This window comes from Marmota marmota, unplaced genomic scaffold (assembly GCF_001458135.2).
Source record: "Marmota marmota marmota unplaced genomic scaffold, marMar, whole genome shotgun sequence".
NCBI lineage: Eukaryota > Metazoa > Chordata > Mammalia > Rodentia > Sciuridae > Marmota > Marmota marmota.
Window position 1 is genome coordinate 29,934,901 of NW_026000153.1, and position 23,420 is coordinate 29,958,320.

General features: G+C 41.5%; 1 protein-coding gene across 3 annotated transcripts in view; it reads right to left on the reverse strand.

Moving 5' to 3' along the window:
• The window catches only part of Vopp1 (VOPP1 WW domain binding protein), a 101,193-nt gene that overhangs the window by 19,708 nt on the left and 58,065 nt on the right, over positions 1-23,420 (reverse strand). For 2 of the 3 annotated variants that reach the window (XR_001504019.2, XM_015490350.2), the window contains exons 3-4: positions 6,325-6,402; positions 547-683 (exon numbers count right to left, since the gene is read on the reverse strand). Coding sequence is in view for 2 of the 3 variants with exons in the window: in XM_015490350.2 (XP_015345836.1) it covers positions 547-683; positions 6,325-6,402 (215 nt within the window). In the remaining variant the exon portion in view is untranslated. Of the gene's footprint in view, positions 1-546; positions 684-6,324; positions 6,403-23,049; positions 23,073-23,420 lie in introns of those variants that run through there. The other variant, XM_048786645.1, reaches the window with a different exon arrangement.

Here is a 23,420-nt window from a genome sequence, read left to right on the forward strand (position 1 = left end):
CAAAATGTTTTAAAATAACTAAGAAATAGCTCATTCTCTTGGACTCTGACACATTGCTTTAGGTGATATGCTCTAAAAAGACCAAATATAACTTGAAGAAAAATGTTTACAGCAGCACTTATAATACTAGTAAGTGCACAATAAATACATTGAATAGATGTATAAATAAAAGGTAAAACCAAAAATTATCAGCAATCATAGAGGAGTTAGGCAAGTTCTATTTAGTAACACAACAGTAAATCCAGAGGCATTAAGAATGGCAGGGAAATTACTGTTCCTACCCAGAAACTTATACATGAAATAATTTTTAAGGAAAAAGGAATAGAGCAAAATAATATGCATATATGAACTGTATACAAGTCGTACCAATAATGATGTAAGAATATGAGGTAATGAATATATAATCTTGGTCATCAACATTTAAATGAATAAAATGGCCTGAATTTTCTCTCTCAAGTCATACTCTGTGGCAGTACCCTTTATAAATGTTTATAGAAGACAGGAAAAACTATAGGGAGGAGAGACAAGGACAGGGGGCTGGCTGACCTGGAGCCGAGTTGGGGGGCTGCCTGGTGTAGGACACGTTGAAAGCAGGCTCCTCGATCAGCGGTGGGGGATACATGCGCCTCCGGATGAAGAAGCCCGCTCCACAGCAGAAGAGCACACCCATCATAAGGAGGAACCTGAGGAGAGCCAGATATGAGGCTGGAGCTCAGAGCAGGCAGGAGGTTGAGAGGAGGCCCCAGGGCTCAGGCCTGTGACTTGCAGGCTTCATGGTCTCCCTGGGGATCCAGGGATGGGTCAGAGGGCATAGTGAGATGGGGCCACATGGATTCTTGGCCTGTAGACTCCTGGGAGGTCCTTGGATGGAAGCCATTGATACTGAGGTGCTCTGTGAGAAGTCTGTCTCAAACAGCTCCAAATGGTTAGCTGGGTTCAAAGCACTGATGCGATTACCTTCTGACGTCCATGGCTCTGACATCAGGTTAATATTTTAGTCTGAACAGAAGATGCTGTCTTAATTCTGTCTCAAAACCACACCAGATACAGACTTTGCCTGTTTCCCCCATTTTCCATTCTTCACTGTCACAGCCATGAGAGTGAACATGTTTAATCTTTCCAACAGCTGTCTCCCTGGCTATATGAACATCTATATAATGAAACAAAACTATGCTTCTTAGAGCATACCTTAATTATAGAAACACTACAAGAATGGAGAAAATATAATTAACAGAAAAGCTGACAATTTAGAAAACTTCAGGTTCTAAATACGGATAAACATTTGACCCTAATACCTAATTGACTGTGGTGCCATGTGCCTTAAGCATAGCACCTTTGTGCATTTCATGTAAAAATTCTCTTTGACTCACATTATCAGCATTCAGCAACTGATTACAGGATGACTGAATGAATGACTTCTTCCCATAGACCTTTTGTTTAACAGACAAAACTGAGAAACTCTTGCCCATTTCATAACTTAAATTGTGATGGAACCCACAGAATCTACCAGAACCTCACACAACATATCACATTGTTGGAGGAAAGCCTATTAATGATACCTTTGCACAGGGTGAGCTGGTCATGGTCAATGGCACCATTATATATATATATAGAGAGAGAGGGGGGGGGAGGGGAGGGAGAGAGGAGCTGATGGTAAGACCTTTCACTTAATATGATGCTAAGTACAAGGTCAAATAACAAGAACCTACTGGATAACTTTGGAACATTGAGCAGGGAGAACAATTCAGAGGTAGGGGACAGAAAATGATTGAGGGAGGAACTGCATGTGTTGCCTTTGTGTTGCCTTCTAATTCATTATTCATTCAACAAGCAATTGTTAAGTTCCTGAATGCCCCTGGCACCATGCTGAGAATGACCGTGAGGAAAAGTAGGTGGGGTTCCCCTACACAACTTAATTTCTAACGGGGAAGGGAGACAGTAAACAAAAAATATACACAATTACTTAAACTCTGATACGTACAAAGAAAGAAAAACGAGGGATGAAAGAATGGGTTTTGCAGGTGCTTGTGTGTGTGTGTGTGTGATAAAATATACATTACAAAGAATTCACCATTTTCAACGTTTTTCAATGTCCAATTCAGTGCACCACAAGGTTTACACAAAGGAAGCTGTTGTACTGAGGAAGATCAAGAAAGTATCCTGCCCTTCAGTGACATTTGAACTGGAGCCTACGAAATAAGAAGAGACAAGCTGGAGAGGAGGGAAGGAGCATTCTGGGTGGAAAGAACAGTACATGTAAGGGTGCCATGGCAGGAAAAGTTCAGGGGAGAGACCCAGAAAGAAAGGCTCTGTGGCTGGAGGTGTGGACAGTGGGTACAGACCTGGTAGTCAAAGATCCAAATTGCAAGGTGTTGATGAGTAAGGCAACTGTCGGCAATAAGAATGCTGAGATTGCAGAGAAAAACAAATTTGTCTCTTAAAACGAATTTCCTACTGGTGCAATGGAGCACACCTGTAATCATAGTGGCTCCTGAGGCTGACCTGAGGCAGGAGGATTACAAGTTCAAAGACAGACTCACTTAGCAACTTAGTGAGAGCCTGTTTCAAAAAAAAAAAAAAAGAAAGAAAGAAAGAAAAGGCTAGGGATGAGGCTTAGTGGGTTAAGTACCGTTGGGTTCAATCCCCAATCCAAAACAAAAAAGAAAGAAAACTAATTTCCCTTGGGTGGAGTCAGACCTTCAACACTCAATGCAACTGAAAGTATCTAAGTGGTACTATATAAACCATAGAGAGGCTGAGTGAGTGTATGCAAGGGTTTACTTTCCCAAATACTATGACTGCTAAGAGAACAATTCCCAGGATTACAAAATACAGATGTCATCTGAGATATTGGTCTCTTCCATGAATAAAGCCAAAATGTTGATTCCATTCCCAAGTGGATCTTTTTTTAAAAAACAATTTTCCTTGAAGAAAAATGACCTTGTACCTCATACTGTAGAGTGACAGATAACAAGTATGAGGCAAACATATAGCAGAGTCACATGGCAGGAGACCAACTCCTAGTTGAGGTATCAATCACCACCTGACTCATTCCTTGTAGAAATTCATTAGTCTGAGAACTTATTTTAGAAGAAAGGAACTGATAAAAGGGCAGAAGAATGATATGAAGGAGGAAAGGGAGGCCACAACAGGTCAGTTAAGAGATAAAGGTATGATACATAAAGAAAAGTAGTTCTTAAAGAATTAAGAGCTACAAGTTGATTCACTATATAATCTTTTGTTGCTTGGTAGGGTTTGGAAATTTTCCAAGGATTAAGCGAGGAAGTCTTGTTCCTTTTCTATCATTAGAAGCAATTTAGTTTCTTAATTTTAGTTTGTTTTTGCAACTCTTCACAGTGTTCCCCCTAGGCCTTAGTATAGCCATTCTCAACTCTGAGAGCCACGGTGGCCAGGGTGCAGCTATTACACAAACTCTGTTGCCTGAAACCCACTCCAGAACCCAGCACGGGAAGCCCCAGCAGCAGGCTCACCCATAGAGCTGGACCTGCCAGTCTCGGACCCTGTGTGCTTTCCAGTTGTAATTAAGGGTGTCACCAGCCCACCCATTCCTAACCCTGACAATTTCTTTCACATCTAATTGGCTAAAGATCATTCAAGATTTTAGAGTTGGTCAGCTTTATCCTCTTCACCAAATGTCTATCCCCTGCTGGAAGCCTCCCATCACTCTCTTCCTATGTGTACTCTTCTTATGCTCCTGTACCTGCACTGTGCTCTCTCTTTGATGGGGACACCCTCTCTGAAGATCTACCTACTGAAAAGTTTTCTAGCTTTTCTCAACCTTCATCAGAGGATCTGTGAGCTATTTGCAGAACACTGGCTTAAAATTATCTACCTGTACTTATCTACTTAGTCATCTGTCTTTTTCAGAAGCCTGATTGCCATAAGGGCCTCTCCACAGGACCCACAGCAGAACACGTGGTGTGCATTAGGCATCTGATATTTACTGAGAGAAGGAAGACATGAGGCAGAAAGGATACTTTAGTATCCTTTGCATTTTAGCTGGGGCACCTCAAACTCACATAGCAAGGCGTTCTCTGGCTCTACCTCAAATTGAACCTTATGTCAGAACCTCAGTTCTAGCAACTTGATGAAACCTTCTGGCAGCTGGCACTCTGATCTGACCTTGCAAGTGCCTGACCTCATTCAACAGGACTCACATAGCTTCTGTGTGTATGGGATCCTGGTAAGTAACCATGTGCCACCATATCAAGGGATCCTGCTTCTGACAGGTGACCCCAACCAACAGCTCTAGAGCACCTGGTTGCCAGTTCAGGTAAAATTTCCCAGGAAGACCAACAGAAGCTGCCAAGCCTTATCAGTTTTTGTGGATGCTCATTTTTGTTTTTTCTTTTTTAATCACATAACAATCTTTGACATTTGTTTTGTCTGTTTCCAGGGCATTCCCACAAACTCATCATCTTTCATCTTGTGCTTCAGACAACTCGAATACTTCCAAATCCTTTCAAGGGATCAGGATTTCATGCTGTTGACAGTCCTGCCTCCATCTGCCATGAGGTCCCACGAAGATAATCCTGGGTAAGAGCATGTCCTCAAGCTAGGTCACTCTCTGAAATGCCACTTCCCACCTGTCCTCTCCCACTTTGGTTCTAGTCCTCTCCACTTAGAAATTTACATAAAGTTGTTTACATTTGTGAAGTCTTGGGCTACAACAATCCAACCTCCCCTATAGATTTAGACACTAGCAACTGTGAGGTGGGGGAAGCAGGGCGTCAACACTCCCTCATTCAGTAGGGTGCAGCCATCCAGTCAAGGCTGCCTATGGTGATCATAGGGAGACCTGGCCAGGTGCTAAGGGTACAGGTGAGATTCAGTTCCCAAACGTCTAAAGTCCAATCAAGGAGCTATTGCTGTTAAAGAAAAGGCTCATGTGACAAGTGCAGCCCCCACTCCCTGTTGGCTTATCTGACCACACATTGGGAAGAATTGTTAAAGAAAACCTCACAAAAATTCAAGTGGCTGCTATAATGTTCTCAGTAAGGTTTTAAAATCTTTAAAGTGTCAATAAGGTCAGAATCTTAAAGTCATAAAGGAGCTTAAGTCAGGAAGAGCATGAAGTCTTAACCCTTAGTGGAGTTCACCTGAGGATATCACCATCACATGAGAACAGAGAAATGGGTGGGTCTAAGAAATGCTCTTTTGGTTTTAAAGAAATTCCTCCCCATGGTGCTCTGCCATATCTGACATGGTAAGCAAAAACTACTGTGGTTTGGATAGGAGGTGGCTGCTGAAAAGCTAATTTAGGTAATGCAGGAATGTTGAGAGGTGAAAAGATTAGATTAAGAAAGTTATAACTGAATCAGTGGATTGATCCATTTGATGGATTTGTAATTTCAATAGATTACTGGGTGGTAACTGTAGGCAGGTGGGGCATGGCTGGAGGAAGCAGGTCATGGGGGATGTGCCCTTGGGGATTCTATTTTGTCCCTGGCTCCTGCCCCCCCCCGCCCCGCTTCCTGGCTGCCATGAGCTGAGCAGCTTTCCTCCCCCACACCCTTCCACCATTATGTTCTTCCTCATCTCAGACCCAGAGCAATGAAGTCAGCCAACCATGGACTGAAGCTCTGAAACCATAAGCTCTAAATAAATTCTTGTCAGGTATTTTGGTCACAGCTATGAAGAGCTGACTAACATACCTATTATCAATAGTGTCAAATGGATTCTCAGAAATCCCCAAAGGGGCATCCTCTTGGGGATTGTTAGCCAAATTGAGGCTTCTCTCTGTAGTAGAAACTCAGCATCCTATCCTCCTAAGTCCAATTTGATAGACTTCACATGGCTCTTCAAACTTCCCCCACCACAAGGTGGAGGAGGGATAAGGATGCAGGCTGCCTATCTTGAAAGCTAAGATTCAGCTGACATAGGGTGAATGGAGAGAATTTCCTTCCAGACAGCAGAAACTTTATCACAAGTCTCAATCTGCTGATTCTAATTCCTCAAGATAATCAGCCTTAGCTCCATTTCCCAAAAAGAGCTCCATTCATTCCTCAGCTGATGAAGGGAGAGGCTATTGCCCAGCCCCCTCTCCAAAAGCATAACTCTTCCTCCCCAGCCAGGAGCCTGTGGAAGTGGAATGAGCTTTCCGCAAACTCTGTGAGCATAACCAACTCTCAGGAAGCCAACCTATGTACTGGTTTCGTTGGCCTAGGCCATCCCAAATGCCGTAATCCAAGGTGAAGGTGACAGAACTGAGGCAGTAACAATGCTGACAGTAGGCAGAGCTCTTGAGGATTGGGGGCAATGATAGAGACCAGCACTTGGGAACAAGAAAGAATCGCGACCTACCAAAAATACCACAGCCTCTGTATGGAGAGGGCCCGCACACAGCACCTGGAGCCACAGCAGTCCTCATAGGAGCGGCATCTGCAAGAGAGAGAGAGAGAGAATGCACAGGCTGGTTGGTCACCATTCTGGGTCAGAAGGAAGAGCCAAATCAGTCACATGGTCCTGGCCAGGTTTCAATGTAAATATTATTACAAGGAAAAAACAGATGGGTGAAAGGACATTGCTGCCACCACTGCATTTCATACAACTAGCAGAGCTGCCTATTGTCGGTCTGGTGGCCCAAAGGAAAGGTAAGAGATGGATGCAGCCCACGTAATTCAAAGTTCTGTGTTTATTATGTATTTCATGTGCCAACTCACAATGGGATCCTCTGGGAAGGCATCATGACTCAAAACCTGCCACATTTTCACCCAGAAGGAAGCTCCACCACAGACTATTAGCAATATGCACTGATCTCTGATCAGTTTACAATCCTGATCATGGGAAAAGGTGGAACTACCCCCACTAAGTTCACTAATGCCTAAAGCAGAGATAATGGAGCCCAAAAGTTAGAAGGCTTAGTCCTGATCTTGCCACTTCCTAGTGGTGGGGCTGCTAGCAAGTTAACCTCATGAGGCTCAGTTTCTTCATTTGCAAAATGAGTGGAATGGTTGGGGCCCTTTGTTAAGGTGAGATTGCAATAAATCACCAAGTGAATCTTAAAGCAAGAGACAGAAACTTTATTCACCAGGTGGTTTGGATCCCCCAGCTGGCAGATGAAGGGGTAGGTTGTAAGTCTACACCCTTTGACCCCCTTCCAGGGTTTGAGTACCCCTTTTATAGTCCAAAATGATGTTAAAGCACACGTGGCTGTTGCTATGATTCAAAACCACAAAAAAATGTCATGAGATCCAAAAATCATAACAGAAAAGAGAGTGGGCCAAAACATCCCTAGTTGTGTGCCGCAGTCCGGCTGCAGCAAAATAACCGGGGGGGTGACGAACAACTTGTGTAGATTGATACAGCAGGAGTAGGAGCCGTTTATTGCAGGATAGGAGCAGTATTTATACATTCCACACAGCTTATCTAATTAGCATAAACTAGATACATCAGTCAATCAATAAGGAATCTCCACACTTAATGGCTCGCTGGTGTTACTTCACAAACCACTCCCTCTGGCATTTTGCCAGGCACCATCCAGACTTGTTTACAGACTCTAACAGTTGTGTACAAGTTAAAGAATGGTTACTAACATCTGGACAATCAAACTCTGACAGGTGGTAGATTACTCCTCAATAATGTAAAATGATAACCTAATTGTGAAAATTTTTTTTCTTTAAAAAAGTAGCTGGAAGAAACATACAATTCCATGAAGATTTTTGGCACTGAATTTGCAATACAGACAGGCTTGTTTTAAGTTAAAAAACAATGTAGAAAATATTAGTTAAGAAGGATAGTTGCCTGGAAGTCAGCAGACCAGATCTCTAAAGCTACTTCTCTAAGGTTATGTTTGTTCTGCTTTTTCTTTTTCTTTTTTTTAAATACAGTTCAAATTTCTTATATTTATTAGCAGGTTTTATGTATTTTTTTCTTAACATGTATTAATTGTACATATTAATAGGGTTAATTTCTAGAAGCTGTGTGACATTTCAACACACGTATGCCGAAAATCAAAGCAGTATAGGTAGGAATTTTTAGCTTTGTTTTGCCTCTTTGTAAACACACAGCATGGACTGAAGCTAAATCCTATATTCTTCAAGGATCAACTAAGCTGAGAGGCACCCCCAACAACTACCACACCCTCCATACACACATACATACATACACACACACACACACACACACACACACACAAACAACAACAACAAAAAAAACCCACAAACAATATGGATGTTTTTTACAACTAGTTTTCCCAAGCACTTCTCTACCTAGTACCCAAATTGTCATGATTTCAATGAGATGCTCCCGTAAGGCAGTGACTTGCATCAACTAACATGTAGCAGAGACCCCTAAAGAGTGTGCATCAGATGAGCAGCCACTCAGCTCCCTGCTGAGTCCTGGGGTGGAGAAATCAAACCTAAATGGGAAATGCCTGTGGAGGACCTTTCTTTCTAAAGGAGGGAGACAAACAATAAACAAGAAAAACAGGCCCTGTTTTAGATGGTAATAAATTCTACTGCAGTGAAAAATAAAGCAGGTGCCAGCCAGGCAGGTTGAGAGAATCAGGGTGATAGGTAACATGATTTTAAATAGGGTGTTCAGGGATGACTCTGAGAAGGTGACATCTGAGCAGAAACCACATTAAAATCTAGTCTCAAGATGACCTGTGCTAGCAGAAGGGACTGTGTTTGGGAGCAGGGGGACCCTCCAGTTGTTGGTCCATAGGCCCTGCAGATGCACTATGGAGAAGGGTGTTTAAACACAGAATGTGAGAGAATGAAATGCCCAGTGGAGTGGGGGGCACTGAACCAGGACTAGACAAAGGGCCCAGCACCATACAAACAGCAACCTGTAATTGCTTGGTGTTCTTTTTTCTCAAAATCTTCTTGCTCTTTGGTAAGAAGTGTATGTGTCTATCTGTGTGTGTGTGTTTGTGTGTGTGTGCACATGTGCGCATATATGTGTGGAGGAAGAGGGGGAGCATTCAAGGGAGATATAGGATTTCTTGCTTTAGGGTCAGTGGTATTCAGATATTTCACTGTAAACTAAGAGACTGTTCCCTATCACGGGTTTGCAGGGTGAGTGTTCTTGATGATATGATAGTATGATAGGCAGAATTCAAAGATGGCCCCAAGATTCTCCCTCCCTATTGAATATGCCCTGCATAATCCCCTCCCCTTAAATCTCCCATCTCATGCACACATTGGGCCACTTCCATGATTATGGAATGGTAAATAAGCAGATTATATATATACCTGATACCGTATAGATGGGAGAATTATCCTGTTGGTTTGAGGAGTAGCTGCCATGTTATAGGAAAGCCATGTGGCTAGAACTGAATGTGATTTCTAGTAGCTGTGAATAATCCCAGCTGTCCTGAAACCATAAGGAACTGAACCCTGCCAACAAACTGAAGGAAGTGAAGTAACTTGAAGGAGGACTCCAAGGGCCAGATGAGAACACAACTGAGCCAACCCTTGATTTCTGCCTTATGAGATCCTGAGCAGAGAATCCATCTATGCTGTGTCCACGTTTGTGACTTACAGAATCTGTGAGATAATAATTATGAATGTTATCCCAATCTGCTAACCTTTTAGTAATTTACTAGACAGCAACTGAATAAATAAAAACAACGATTCCAAGTTATGAGTCTTCTTATATAACAGACATCGGGTTAAGTGCATCACAAATGTCTGGGATTCATATGCAAGGTAAATATTATTAGTGGCGTGTTTTAAATAAGTTTAGAAAACAAGACACTGGGGATGTTGTACCCCTTAATCCAGGTCACTGCCCGCTGATACCAAGAATGGACTTGGCAAGCATTTCAGGAAACTTTAAAATTTCAGGGCTTGGAGTACATCCAATACTAATAACCATAACCTGGTATAAAAAAGGACAGCAGGTATACAGTACTAAATTTAGTAGCTGAATTGTCTTTCCAGAGCTGAATTTGCTAAAATACTTCACTTTCACGGTTACACTTATATAGAAGCATTTGCTGCTTTGAGACCTAAGCTCTGCAGCATCCTATTTCCCATATGAGAAGAAGCAGGCCAAAATCTGTCAAAAGCTTTTAGACACATTTAGAGCCCCTCATCTTAGATTCTAGGATGCATATGTACACGCACACACACATATACTCACCCTTCAGCCTGAAAGTACTCTACACTACAAGTATAATGGATTGTGAGTTCCTAACTGAAACTCCTCCTTGTTGGCAAGATTCAACACCTAAGTGCTTGAGCTCACTTTTCAGGATCCAATTTTGAAACACCAGCAGCAAATACATATTGTCAACTGATTATCTGCTCTCTTCTCTCAAAACACAGAGCATGCTTTATGCTCCCTTGTTCAGCTGAAGACCCGTTTACTATAAGCATCCTTGAGGCTCATCTGTAGTTCTGGCCCAGCTCCCAGTGTGGATGTTGGCAAGTGCCAGGCACTCGAGGGAGCACACAATTACTCATGGGGTGACATTCTTACCCCTTTTCCCTTGGCTGCTTTCTTCCAATGAAGCTGCTGGTAAATTGGGGCCCAAAGCACACACCTACTGACATTGTAACTAGCTGAAATTATAAACAAAACGTTAACTGTAACATTGAGTTTAATTAAAAGTAGTAAACATTTACAGGCAGTCTAGCACACTAAATAAGCCCATCATTCAACACTTCAAGTCCAGTGCTCCTAGTTCTGTAAGCCTCCAAAAGGCACTTGTAATTTCAATGGACTTCTGCAAAACTAAGCTGGATGCAGAACAAATAAGGATGGAGACAACAGACTGGGATTTTCCTTCTTGTTCTACTATGTGCCAGATGTAAAAATTCTCAGGCTCACAATAGAAAAGAACAAACATCACTCATAACCAAATCCGCCCTTCAGCACATCTAATTATAGGTCTGGGACTCTGAAATGCACATGATCCTTAAAAAGAGTGGAAAGAGTATGTACTTCAGTGGAAACGGTCTCTGGAACTGCTTTCTGTTAACCAAGTACCCCTGACTGTATGCCAGGATCCAAATGTAGATTTTGGATAAGGTCAGAGAATGGGTCAGGTCCACTGTGAGTAGGTGTTAATTTGTAATTCAGTATATTACAAAGATAAAATCAGAAGTGTCTAGCCCCTTTCTCCTAAATGATAGGCAATCCTTAAGATGCACAATGTACAAGGAAGCACATGTCTGGAAGCATATGGGCTACAAGTGAGAAATATGTCACAACAGTGATTAGATGCAAACATAACTGGATGGTCCTTTGGGAAATTTTGGAGCTTGAGAAATAAGTACGTCATTCTTAGTACTGCCTAGGAGTGAAGAGTGTCTGGCTACCAGACACATTTATTCTTAGCCTGTAGGTCATGTGTATCTCAAGAGTAGAAAAGAAAAACAAACATAGAAAAGAAAAGAAAAACAGATTAGGTCAGGGAATTTCAATGTTAATAAAGTCACAAAATATTTCTATTTTAATAACAGTCAAATGTTGACATGTAAACATTTTCATGTGATATCATTGTGGACTGAATGTTTCTGTGCCCTCACCTTCTGCCAGATTCACTTGTTGAAACACTAATTCCCAATGGAATGGTATAAAGAGGAAGAGCCTTGGGAGATGATTAGGTCATGAGGGTGGAGTGCTTTATAACAAGAGGCAGAAAAGGGCTTCCTTATCTCTCTGCTCTCTACCTTATGAAATTACAGTATCTCCAACCTAGGACCCCAATCTGCCAGCACCTGGATTGTGGGCTTTCAAACTCCAGAATGGTGAGAAATAAATGAGTGTTGTTTAAGCAATTTATCCTTTGGTATTCTTATAGTAGTCCAGAACAAGACAATGTTAAATAGTAATTAGTCATATTTAAACTGATCAGTAAAAATTTTCTCTGCATCTGATGGAACAACTATAATGTAAGTATTCAAGGTGCATATCTAGCGATAGAGTGTGTAGGAGTTGTAAATAATTATAATAATTATGATTATAATCATTAATATTATTGGTGTTAAATAAGAGGGTATGGCTAAAAGGAAAAACTCAGAATTTCAAGTGAATTCCTTTCAACATCATTCCATTTACTATCTAATCCTGAGCCAGGATGGTGGCATGTATCTGTAGCCTCAGTTTCTTAGGAGGATGAGGCAGGAGATTCATTTAAGCCCAGTTCCAGGACAGCCTGGGCAAAATACTGAGACCCAGTTTAAACAAACAAACAACAGCAAGACTCCAATCCTTTCCCCTGTCTGCAGGATTAAGTCTAAGTAGAATGCTATGTTCCTGCCAGGACAATACTTTCTTTTTCCTGTCTAATATCAAGATTTTTTTAGTTTGATATCTGGGCCTACCATCTACATTATTCTTATTAATATCTGAATTTCCCACAGAACTAGGCCTACATCAGATGTTTCCATGCTTCCTGAGTTAGGATCAGGAAATACAATGAGGTTTACCATAGGCTTATCAATTAAGTACCTATAAGAAACTGAGTGTTCTGGAAAAATGAAACACAGAGCTCTGTGACGTTTCAGTAGAAAATTCCAAATGCAAAGCCACAGTTTGGAGAAAGATTGATCCTTAGCTCATCTAACATACTAGGAAAATCTCTTCAGCCTGGAAAAAATAATGAGACCCTAAAGAACTCGGCACCATCCCTGGAACAAGGAATCCATTCCAACTACATTCAGTGAAGGAACTTTCAACCTACCCACACAGAGACTGTCCACTGCCAGACAGAGAATCCCCAAGGCCTTGTGTCAGTGGGCATTCCTCTTGTTCAGAATCCAAGACTGGCCCACAATTGGTCTGATTCTCAACAGACAAAGCCATTCCTCTTAGTGTCTGAAGGGACTCCCATGAGTTCCTCAATCTTTACTCCCCCAAGAAACTGTCAAGTTTGGGTACAATGTTGGTTCCCATCATTAGGAAGAATGACCAGTTTGCTCCCATTTCCACACTTACTGCAGCCTCAGACAGTATTAACCTTTTTTTTTTTTTTTTTTTTTAAGCAACCATGACATAGGTGAATTGTAATGAGTCTTCTATCAGCTAAAACATCCAAGATTTTCTCCATAAGTTCTATCTCCCATCCTGTACTGATCCGGTAAGGTTTAGTATCTTACACTTGTCCATATTTTTTTAATGTATTAAATCTAACCAATTATTTTCACCTGTCAACAGCTTTTGGATCCTACTCTATCACTCAAACATTCACTGTTTCTTACAATTTCTGTCATTTAAGGATAGGAGTTAAGGTTTTGTTGGGAGCCAGGAATTCCAAATGCTACCCAGTCAATTCTGTTCCTCCTTCAGCAGTGATTCTATGGCAGATGCCTTAGCACAATGTCTAAAGCCTCCAGAGTCTAGTCAGATGGACATGAGACTTAGGCCTGAAAATGAAGTAGAATCTTTCCCTGATCTAAAGCTGGTGTATAAAACAGGAGAGCTTCCTAAAGTCAAAGCAGGTTACCTGTAGTAAGAAAATCAAAGAAAGAAAGATGCCACATAACAGAGTGAGTCCACTTAGCTGTACGGAGTATCAGAGAGGAAGACACCAGGAGTGTAGATGGCAAGGGAGGGTGAGACAGGAAGAGGAAGATGAGTTCATAAACATGGCCTAGCCTACAGCTAGACATCTGTCTTCTCTGCAAATGGAGCAAACCAGTTTCACCTTGATAAAATGAATGGGGAAATAAACTCTCTGATATGTGAATTATATCTCAATTTAGGAAGGAAGGAAGGAAAAGAGAGAGGGAAGGAGGGAGAGGGAAGGAAGAATGGACACCACCTCTTTTCCTGATGACTGTCATAGCATGCCTTCCATATTTTCATTCAAATTGAAGCCAGAATTAGAAAGGCAGTCAGTATAAATAGGTAAATAGAATCAGGTCGGATCAAGGAGGCCAATTTTGACTAAGTCTGGGAAGTTGGAGATTGTCCCCTGAGAGATTGAAATGTGAATTCCTTCTGAGCCCTTCCTCCACCCTTATCAAGAACCTCCCCCTGCTCCAACCTGTTGACAAGGTAACCTGTCCCCGCCCCTCCCTACCGGGAGCTATAAGGTTGTTAATGTGTTCTTCACTACTCCATCCTGCCCTTCCCGTCAGCCCACCAGTTTCCCACTTTTGGGCCAACCCAGCAAGCATTCCTGGGTCTAGTACAGGGCCTAGTCAGGTATGCAGGAAGGAGAAAGATAAGGGGGGGAAGGCAGGAGAACAAAGGAAGCCTAGGACATATAAAAAGGGCAGAACTCCTCGTTTCTTGGGATATCAGGATACCAGCTATGGCCCGCTTCTCCCTCCTGGGAGAAGTCTATGTTATCCCTTTTAAATAAACCCTGCTCTATATGCTTGCCTCGGCGTGCTTCTCTAATGTTCAAGCCTCAACAAGTGGGGACGTGGGGCTCATCATTGATAACCTGCAGTATAGTATCAAAATCAATGATAAAATGTCAGTGATGGAGCCAATGGTGAATTCCATTAGAGACCTTCCTGCCATGTTGGGATTTTACTTATGGTCATTTGCTGTTACCAATCCACCTAACTAGCCTAGTTGTTTAAACTAGAATTCTCTATCTGTCAGCTGAGATTTGAGTAAGATAATATCAAATAACTCCATGCCATGTCAGAGATGTCCCAGTCTTCTGGTCCCACTGGGGTGGGGAAAAAAAAAAAAAAACAACTTAATTTAAGACTAGAGGGACAAACCCCAATTAGTTCCAAATGATCACAAAGCATCCCTTTCGTAGTGGTCCCCACCACTCCCGTGACTTCCCACAGCAAAGAGCTTGAATTCCATTTTTCACACATAAACTTCTGAAATGTCAGCATGGTGTGCTGCTTGCTTCCTGAGCATACTTGTGTCCTGGGTATTCCTGTCTTTTCCATCCACAGAAAGGTTATTTGTCAGCATTGTGACATTTTCCCAGTAACTAGCTTAAGCACTTTCCTTTCAGGTGGACATCAAAGAGTCACACCCAAATCTTCCCTAATACTGAGTCTATTACTTAAAAATCTACCACTCACTATTAATTCTGACTTCCTATTACAAGCTTTTTCATTACACAAAAATGTAATTATTTCCAGTCTTATTAGGGCATCACTTATAGAGTACATCTCCAGTATTTCTTTTAGGACTCCAATCTACCATGGGAAGGTTCTCTCCATTTGAACCAGGCAGCAGTGAATCCCACCCCTGCAGAAACCTTTATATGTGGGCATAACTCAGGTAGGGAGAAGGAGGTCAGGTGGGACCTCAGCAGCTTCAGATATTTTTGCTCCATGATGAGCACTCTGGCAAGTGGTGTTCTCAGCATTGAAGACACATTTATTACCAGAAGACACATTAGAATCACCAGATAGCTTTACAAAATACCTCTGCCTAGGCTGGCTGAGTGGCGTATGCCTGTCATCCCAGTTACTTGGGAGGCTGAGGGAGGATGACCATAAGTTCAAAGCCAACTTGGGAAACTCAGTAAAATTCTGCCTAAAAATAAAACATAAAAAGGGCTGAGGATGTTGCTTAGTGATACAGCAATTGCCCAGCATATATGAGGCCTTTGTTCAACCCTAATTCCACAGTAAAAACAAAAACAAAAACAAAACCCAAATAAAACTGGTGCCTGTTGATTGGTAATCATTCCTCAATTCTAGTACACAATCAGGGCTGAAAATCAATTACCTAAATTTGGAGGCTTTTTGCCCATTATTATTCTCAGGGCACCCAGCAGGTATATGTGGGGTTTGGAGTGGGGAATGTTGTTTTTCTTTTATGATCATTTTTTTAAGCTTTATTGAGATATAATTAGTATACCAAGAGCTTGAATATATGCAAATGCCATGATACCACAGCATCTGTGCATATTTAAGTGTAATTTTTTTTTTTTTTTTTGGTATGGGAGGATTAAATTTAGGGGCACTGGACTACTGAACCTCATCCCCAGACCTATTTTTGTATTTTATTTGGAGGCAGGGTCTCATTGAGTTGCTTAGTGCCTCACTTTTGCTGAAGCTGGCTTTGAACTCATAATCCTCCTGCCCCAGCCTCTCTAGCTGCTGGGATTACAGGTGTGCACACTGCACCCAGCTAAGGGGTATATTTTTAAAAGACTTTGGCAGACACAAAGTTTTAGACTTTTAAGCTATTAGTCTAAAGCTTTGCAGACTAAGGATGAACTGACACTTTTTTTTCTTTCTCAATTTTGACAATGCATACATTAGAATCTTCCTTCCTAGTTTGATGCGGTTTCCCTGACAGGCAGAAGTGTACTTGTTTATTTAGACATACAGGCATATTTTGATGATCTTTTAATTTTCATTTGGTCAACATGTCCCACGGAAAAGTCAAACACCTCTGAGCTCTAAGAGGGAACAACAGTGGCTCTGATGAGGCCTGACAGTAACTTTGAGGGGAGATAAGGCTTCCCTGCCAGTCCTTCCTTTGAAGACATATTTATTACAGAAGACACTTTCTCAAACTAATATAAACCCAAACTGCCTGTATTTAGGGTGGCATATTGGATTTATCTAGGGAAATTTTATTTTTATTTCTACCATGGAAGAAAGTACTATAAATGCTTATTAGAAACTCTATAATTAACAAACCAAGTGGATTAGAAAGTGCTCATTTTCTTGCCATTTTAACCCATTGAATAGCCCAGCTGCAGCCAGAGTCAAGGTGAGGAGACGAGATAAGATGGACTGACGTGCTTTTAAACTATAGCTGTACTTTGCTAACTCCATTTTTTGAAATTCTACCCTAGTGTTTCTGGGGTACAGATTTTTGTTGTTGTTGTTTGTTTCAGTAACTTGTTGGTTTCATGTAAAAATCAGTTCTATCTAATTCTATACTGAAAAAAAAATCCTTCTAATTTTCGGCTGATTACATATAAGATTAAAAAAATAAACCCTGGCCAGAATAGTAAGATAATATAGTAAAAAACAACAATGACAAAAAACAAACAACAAAACAGCCATTCTATGATCTTACAATATTTTAATTTGACAATAATGTTCCTATATTTGAAATCATACAGGCATGATAAATATGAACAGAATAATGAGTTTAGCAATGAGATCTGCAAGGGAGACAGATTCTAGTACCCCCAAATCTGGGAATTTAGAATCAGGTTGACACCTGGCTCACTTTCTTAACTCTACTTCTGCTTGAGTCAATGTCTTAGTCCTTTCAGGCTGTTTTAACCAACAGTACAGGCTGGATGCTGTGCAAATAACAGAAATTTATTGCTGACACTTCTGGAGTCTGAAAAGCCTAAGATGAGGTATTAACAAATTTCTATCTGGTGAGGTCTTCATAGATGATGTCTTATTGCTGTGACTTCACAAGGCAGAAGACAAGGTAACTCTCTCCAACTTTTATGAAGGCACTAATCACTTCCCAAAGGCCCCAACTCTTGATGTATTATACTAAATACTAGGTTCCAAAGTGCAAATTTAGAGGGACATACACTCAGAGCATAGCAGTTGGTTAGCTATTATTTACCTGCCCAGAACTCTTAAATCCACATCCTAGCTTTGACTCCCTCCTGAGTTACAAAAGCAAATTCTCCAATGGCTCTACTTTCTAGATATTCTGCAAGAACTTCTACACCATAAACACAAATGATATTCTCCACTCACTCTTCTGCTAAAGCCTTCCTTCAACCTGCTTTTTTCAAGATTTTTCTCTCGTCTGCCCAACCAGAGACCTCTGAGTTACTTGACTCCCTGTATCTTCATATCAGTTATCTTGAGAAATGCTTTTCAAACCCATAGCCCTCTTCCTCAGCTCCCTTCCACTGAAAGATCAGACAATTCATATTTTGTCCTCCTTCCATCTAAGTACCACCCTGTTTCCAAACACCCTTCTCAAGGACCAAGCTGACAGTGTTGCCTTGCTCAGTGCAAAAGGAAGTACTGTTTCCTCAGAAGGCCACTCAAGACCCTTCTGGTTAAGCCTCACCTTCCTTTCTCCTGCCATCAGCCATCTTCCAGGCACCCTGCAATCATTCTAGCCTATAGTTCCCCAAAATTACCATTCGCCCCCATACTTTCATGCCTTCCATGCTTCTTACATGCTCTGAAACTGCCCTTCATGCTTCAAAGGTTAGCTCTGTGGCCTTGGAGTTTAGCTCAGTGGTAGAGTATGCCTAACCTTGCCCAGCACTGAAAAAAAATATTATATATATATATTTAAATCAGCTCTGTGAAGTCTTTCTCAACACAAGCCCCATGTCCTCCCCCATTCATTATGTTTTTTGTTTTTTTTTCCTTTTCAGGATTCCAATTTATAATTTTCACCATGCATGATTTTGTCGTGAATTGTTAAAGGCATCCATCATCCACATCAGACACAAGCTGAAGAGCTAGCTCGTCTCACTCCTCTCTGTCTAGTCAGGGGCCTACCATGGTTCCTGGCACATCAGAACTGCTTTGCCTTAAGCACAAGTGATATTGTGGCAGAAAAGAGAATCACCACAGATGGAAACACTTCATTAATTTACATGAACTCAAAGAGTATAAAGCACACTGTGATTACAATGTTAACACACAAAGCTGGTGAAGATGGTTTGAAACAGGTGCTTTCACACAAGGATGGGTCATTACCTCATGGCATCCTTCAGGGAGAATAATCTGGCAGTATTTATTCAGAGATAAAATAAGCATAATCTTTGATTCAGCAATTCTACTTCTGCCAACCTAACCCATGACAAAAAATAAGTTCTAGTGCATAAAGACAGTATGTAGGAAGATGCCTTTATTAAGTACTGGGGCATACTGTAATCCCTTTCCAACTTCTTGGACTCAGAACTGATTCACAAACGATAAGAGATGAAACACCATGTGTTATATAATACCACCAGCAGGATCTTCCTTGAAATATAGAAAACATCATTCTAAATAGAATTTTGAAAAGCTTCATGTCTGTTCGAATCTGTTCTAGCTGCCAAGTGAATACTGAAAATTCACTTATGAGCACTGCTTTAAATTTCAGGAATACAGTTAAGGAACTGTGAACCTCTAACAGTAGAAAACAAACAAGCAAACAATAACCTCCAAAGCTGTTTCTTCCTGAATTGACAATAATCATAGGGGAATGTGAAAATAAATTATGGTATATCTCTATCACTACCAAAAAAGATGAGGTTGCTTTGCATACAGAATTAGAAGAATTTTATTATGCATCATTAATTTAAAAAATCAAGATATATATATATAAATGGTCACATTTTAGGGGTCAAGCTAGCGCTCTTGAGTGGAAGATTACAAGTGAAATATTCCTCTCTGTTATGAAGCAGAAAATATCTCTTATACCAAGAATCTTCATTGATAAGCTCAACAAGAACTTGAAAGTGAGAAATGAATTCCTGCTTTAGAATATCTGTTTCCCAGCCTGCCTCTCCAGGCTGCTAACTAAAGGCAGTGCTTAACCCTTTCATCACTTAGAACAGAACAGCAGAGGTTTGGAAAGGGACATGTGGAAGAATGCAGAGTGAAGCAAGCACTCCTCCCCTCCCCCACCCACCTTTTCCACCCTGTACATCCCCAAAGTTCTCCATGCTAGAAGGAGAGCCTGGTAGATGGCACCCATCAGGCCCCAGTGTCTGACTATGGGACCCTGAGGGGAGCTCACACCTATGTTTCCTACTGGTCAAAGGTGGCCTTGTATCTGGGGACACTGGATCTGATCCTGGCACCTCCTATTCTAGGTAAAGTGACCCAGCTGGGCACTGGCTCTGCAAAGCTTGTTTGGGGAACCTAATTTGATACCTGTGAACATCACTTCAGCTATTCATGACATTATTTATTCACAGCAGAGAAATGAATCCAGAGAGAGACAACCTCATAGGGTAATAAAAGTCTTTTAAAAGAAGTTTCACACTCCAACAAGGGATTTAGAAATATGGTCTGAGAATGGTTTGGTTGAAATTAATAAGTGGAGAAGAGTAATACTAGAAAGAAGAGCCTCTGTCCACTGCTGAATAAGCCAGGGACCAGGAGTGCCCAAAGGGCAGGCCCTGCCTTCCTGGTCTTTGACTCCACACCATCTCTGCTGGCTCTCTCCCTTTTAATGGTAATCTGGAAATAACAGGTCCTCAGAAATGCAGGACCTTGATGGACCTATTCCTTATTTGCTTAATGTACCCTATCTTTCTGTTATCTTTACTAAAATGCCGTCCATCTGTTTGTTCCCTTCCGTTCTCTCCCTTCAACAACAGAGCATGCAGATTCCCTATAGTCTCGATGAAGATGAAGCTAACTTCAAAAATGATTCTCCACATTCTTTTTTTCAGGGCACTTATAGCTGAACCAACAACTAAGATATGCGAGCCAACAGAACACCAAGAATTCATTTGAGCCCTGTACCTCTGCTCCATCCACGTGGCAACCAGAAATGTGGTCCAGTCATGTAAGACTGCTGATCATACTTCAAGCCCAGGGAAATGATGAGCCTATCTTGGTGTCATTCGTTAGTAAAATTAGATTGTAATGGTCTTAAGGTATCCCCAGCATTCTGAGAATAAAGGTAAGTTAGGCATCATCTTTGGGGTAAAATCTTTTCTACCTGCCAGCTCCTTAGAAGGCATTAGGGTTTATTCACTCTTTTAAATCACTGATATCCAGTCCAGAAAGCTCAACCATTTCTAATCTACCCTTGATTGTCTGGGTGATGACAGAGTCTCTTCTATTTCATTAAGAGAACAAGGAACTTGCACATCTAGATCATCAGCATTCTCTGGCATGAAGAAAAGTCGTTGTTCAAATTAATATTTATGTACCTGATAGTTTGAAAGCTCCAATTCAGATCTAATATGATGTTTAAGGAATTTCAACATCTGGACCAATGAGTAGGCACAGGCTCACAGATCCGCCCAACTACCCAATTGTGGGATTCACACCCTTTCCTACTGTTGTGTCAGTATGCAGACCTGCAGAAGACTCACTGCTTTGAAAGGAAAATATAAGGTGCTAGATTTGTATTTGGCAAGTAGGTTGGACCCTTAATGAGCTAAAATCCATCTCACATTTGCTGCTTGTCTCAGCTATAACACATGCACCATTTCTATCATTTGTCTTTTAATCTCTAGGCTATAAATTATTGTGAGCAGCCAGCTAGCGTGTCATGGAACAAGCACAATGAATCCTTGAGGACTATGCAGCATAGGGAACTGGGGCCCAGAAAGGTTAGGAGATTTGCCCAATACCACAAAGCAACCTGATGGCAGAGCCGAACCACAAAAGTCTCTTGACTTCCAGCCCCTAAAACATTCTCCAACACCCAAGACTGCTGCCTGAATCATATCTCCATTTTCCATCCTTCCTCCAGGCTACCATTTGCCTGAGTTATTAAATATATATTGAATATTTTCTATGGGCCAGGTCCTGTGTTAGTGCAGAAGACAAGCAACTCAGCAAGACTGAACCTGTGCCCTTGATGAACTCCCAGTCTAGGGAGGAGACAATAGACTTTCATTTCACCAACAGTGAGTCATGTGAAGAAACATGGTCTGAGGTCTTCTTAGACACACACAATCCTCAGCTAGAACAGGGAGAAAGAAAGAGAGAAAGACCCTTGTCAAAGGATTTCTAAAGAGCATTACATATTTATGATCAGTAGGAAGGTACATTGCACAGAGTTGGTGCTCTGTAAACATCACCTCTTCTTATTCCTGGGCTTTGTGTCATATCATATGCCTGACATACTGACATGGACCAGATCACCTCTGCCTGCTGCTGTTTCCAAGCCATCTTCCAGACACCAGATCTTTCCCTGGATATGACTATGGACAGGACAGCCTCTGGAGAGCTCAGACCACAAACTTCAGCTTTTAGAAAGTATATTTCTTGTAGACAAAAGACACTGCTCTTTATCTAAAAGGTGACTCCACTGTCGGGAAGGGGTCAGTTACTGCCATGTGGTATCAATTCAGGCACCAAGGGGACTTCCAAATAACCTCTGGCAGATGCTGTAAATGGCAGGGGTCTCTCAGAGATTATCAGTGCCCTACAATGATGCAGGTTTGTCCTCGGGGCAGTAGTCCCCGATTCTTTTTTTTAAAGAGAGAGTGTGGGGGGCGGAGAGAGAGAGAGAGAGAATTCTTTTTTAATATTTATTTTTTAGTTCTCGGCGGACACAACATCTTTGTTTTTATGTGGTGCTGAGGATCGAACCCGGGCCGCACGCATGCGAGGCAAGCGCGCCACCGCTGAGCCACATCCCCAGCCCAGTCCCCGATTCTTAACAGTCAGAGTTCCATCCTTTCCTCTTCAGCCACAAACCCTGCCTCTCCAAGCTTCAGTGTGTGAGAATCTGATATAATGAAATCACAAGTGTTACCCACAGTACAGATATTACACATTGTTACTGAGTCCTTCCTCTATATGTCACTGTACAACAACCCAAGACGGTAGGTAATATGAACGCACAGTACCTTATAGTGGCTTCTGCTCTGCACATGCAGAAGCACCAGATGCAGAACCTGCAAGGGGTGGGAGCTCCCTATTGCATGATGAGAGAGAAGGTCACAGTGCTTCCTGCAGCTACCTGGGTGTGGAAGTGAGCTCCCGGATATGAAACTGTATTGAGCCTCTTCTCTGATAAATGCCACTTTTGTCTGCTATACTTTCTGGATGGGGAGGAAAGAGTACTCCTTTGGATCCATGCCTGCAGGGCCCTTGGCTGTGCTCCTTGGCAGGGCCTTTCCTTATCTTCTCATCTCCTGCCTCTTGGCAGCTCACACTGTGTTCTAAGCCTTGCACACAAGGGGTTGAGCGAGGGAATCCTGGGTGGAAGGAAAACTCAAGTACAGAACTTGAGCAAAGGAACTGGATTTGGGGAGGCCACATGACCAGTTGCTATTTTTAAACCACACTGTTGCTAAGAGGAGACATCTAGTAAGCCCTGAACCAAAGTACAAAAAAAAAAAAAAGACTCCATTTTAATTAAGAGCTTTCTAAAGGGCAGCTGCAACAGTAAAGAAAGGTTATGAAGTGAAAAGTAGGGAAAGAAAAAAAAAGAGGAGAGAGGCTTGAAATATGTGTTTCTCTATGGATCCCAAAGGACAAATTTTTTCTTCAAAAATAAGATTTTTTTCGGTACATATACATATGTAGTCTCTCAGCTGAACTCTTTTAAAATATCAAATGGAAATAAAACTTGCTAAGGAGAGGGCAGAAAGAGTGATAAATTTAACATAACAAAATCCGAACAGGTGAGAGTGATATATGTCTAGGTATCTCCAATGGAAACTTAAGTATCATAAAAAAAATTAGCCTCTATGAGCTTAGAACAGTGAAATGAAATTCAGAGACATGCAGAGAGGCAAGAAGGAGGAATGTCAGATGGGATTTCTGGTGAGACAAAAAGAAATTAGATTTTCAAATATAAAAGCAAAGTTTCCAAGACAAGTTTGCAACCTAGATGTCTTTCCCCCAATGAATTCTACATGGTAAGTTACAGTCACAAAACAG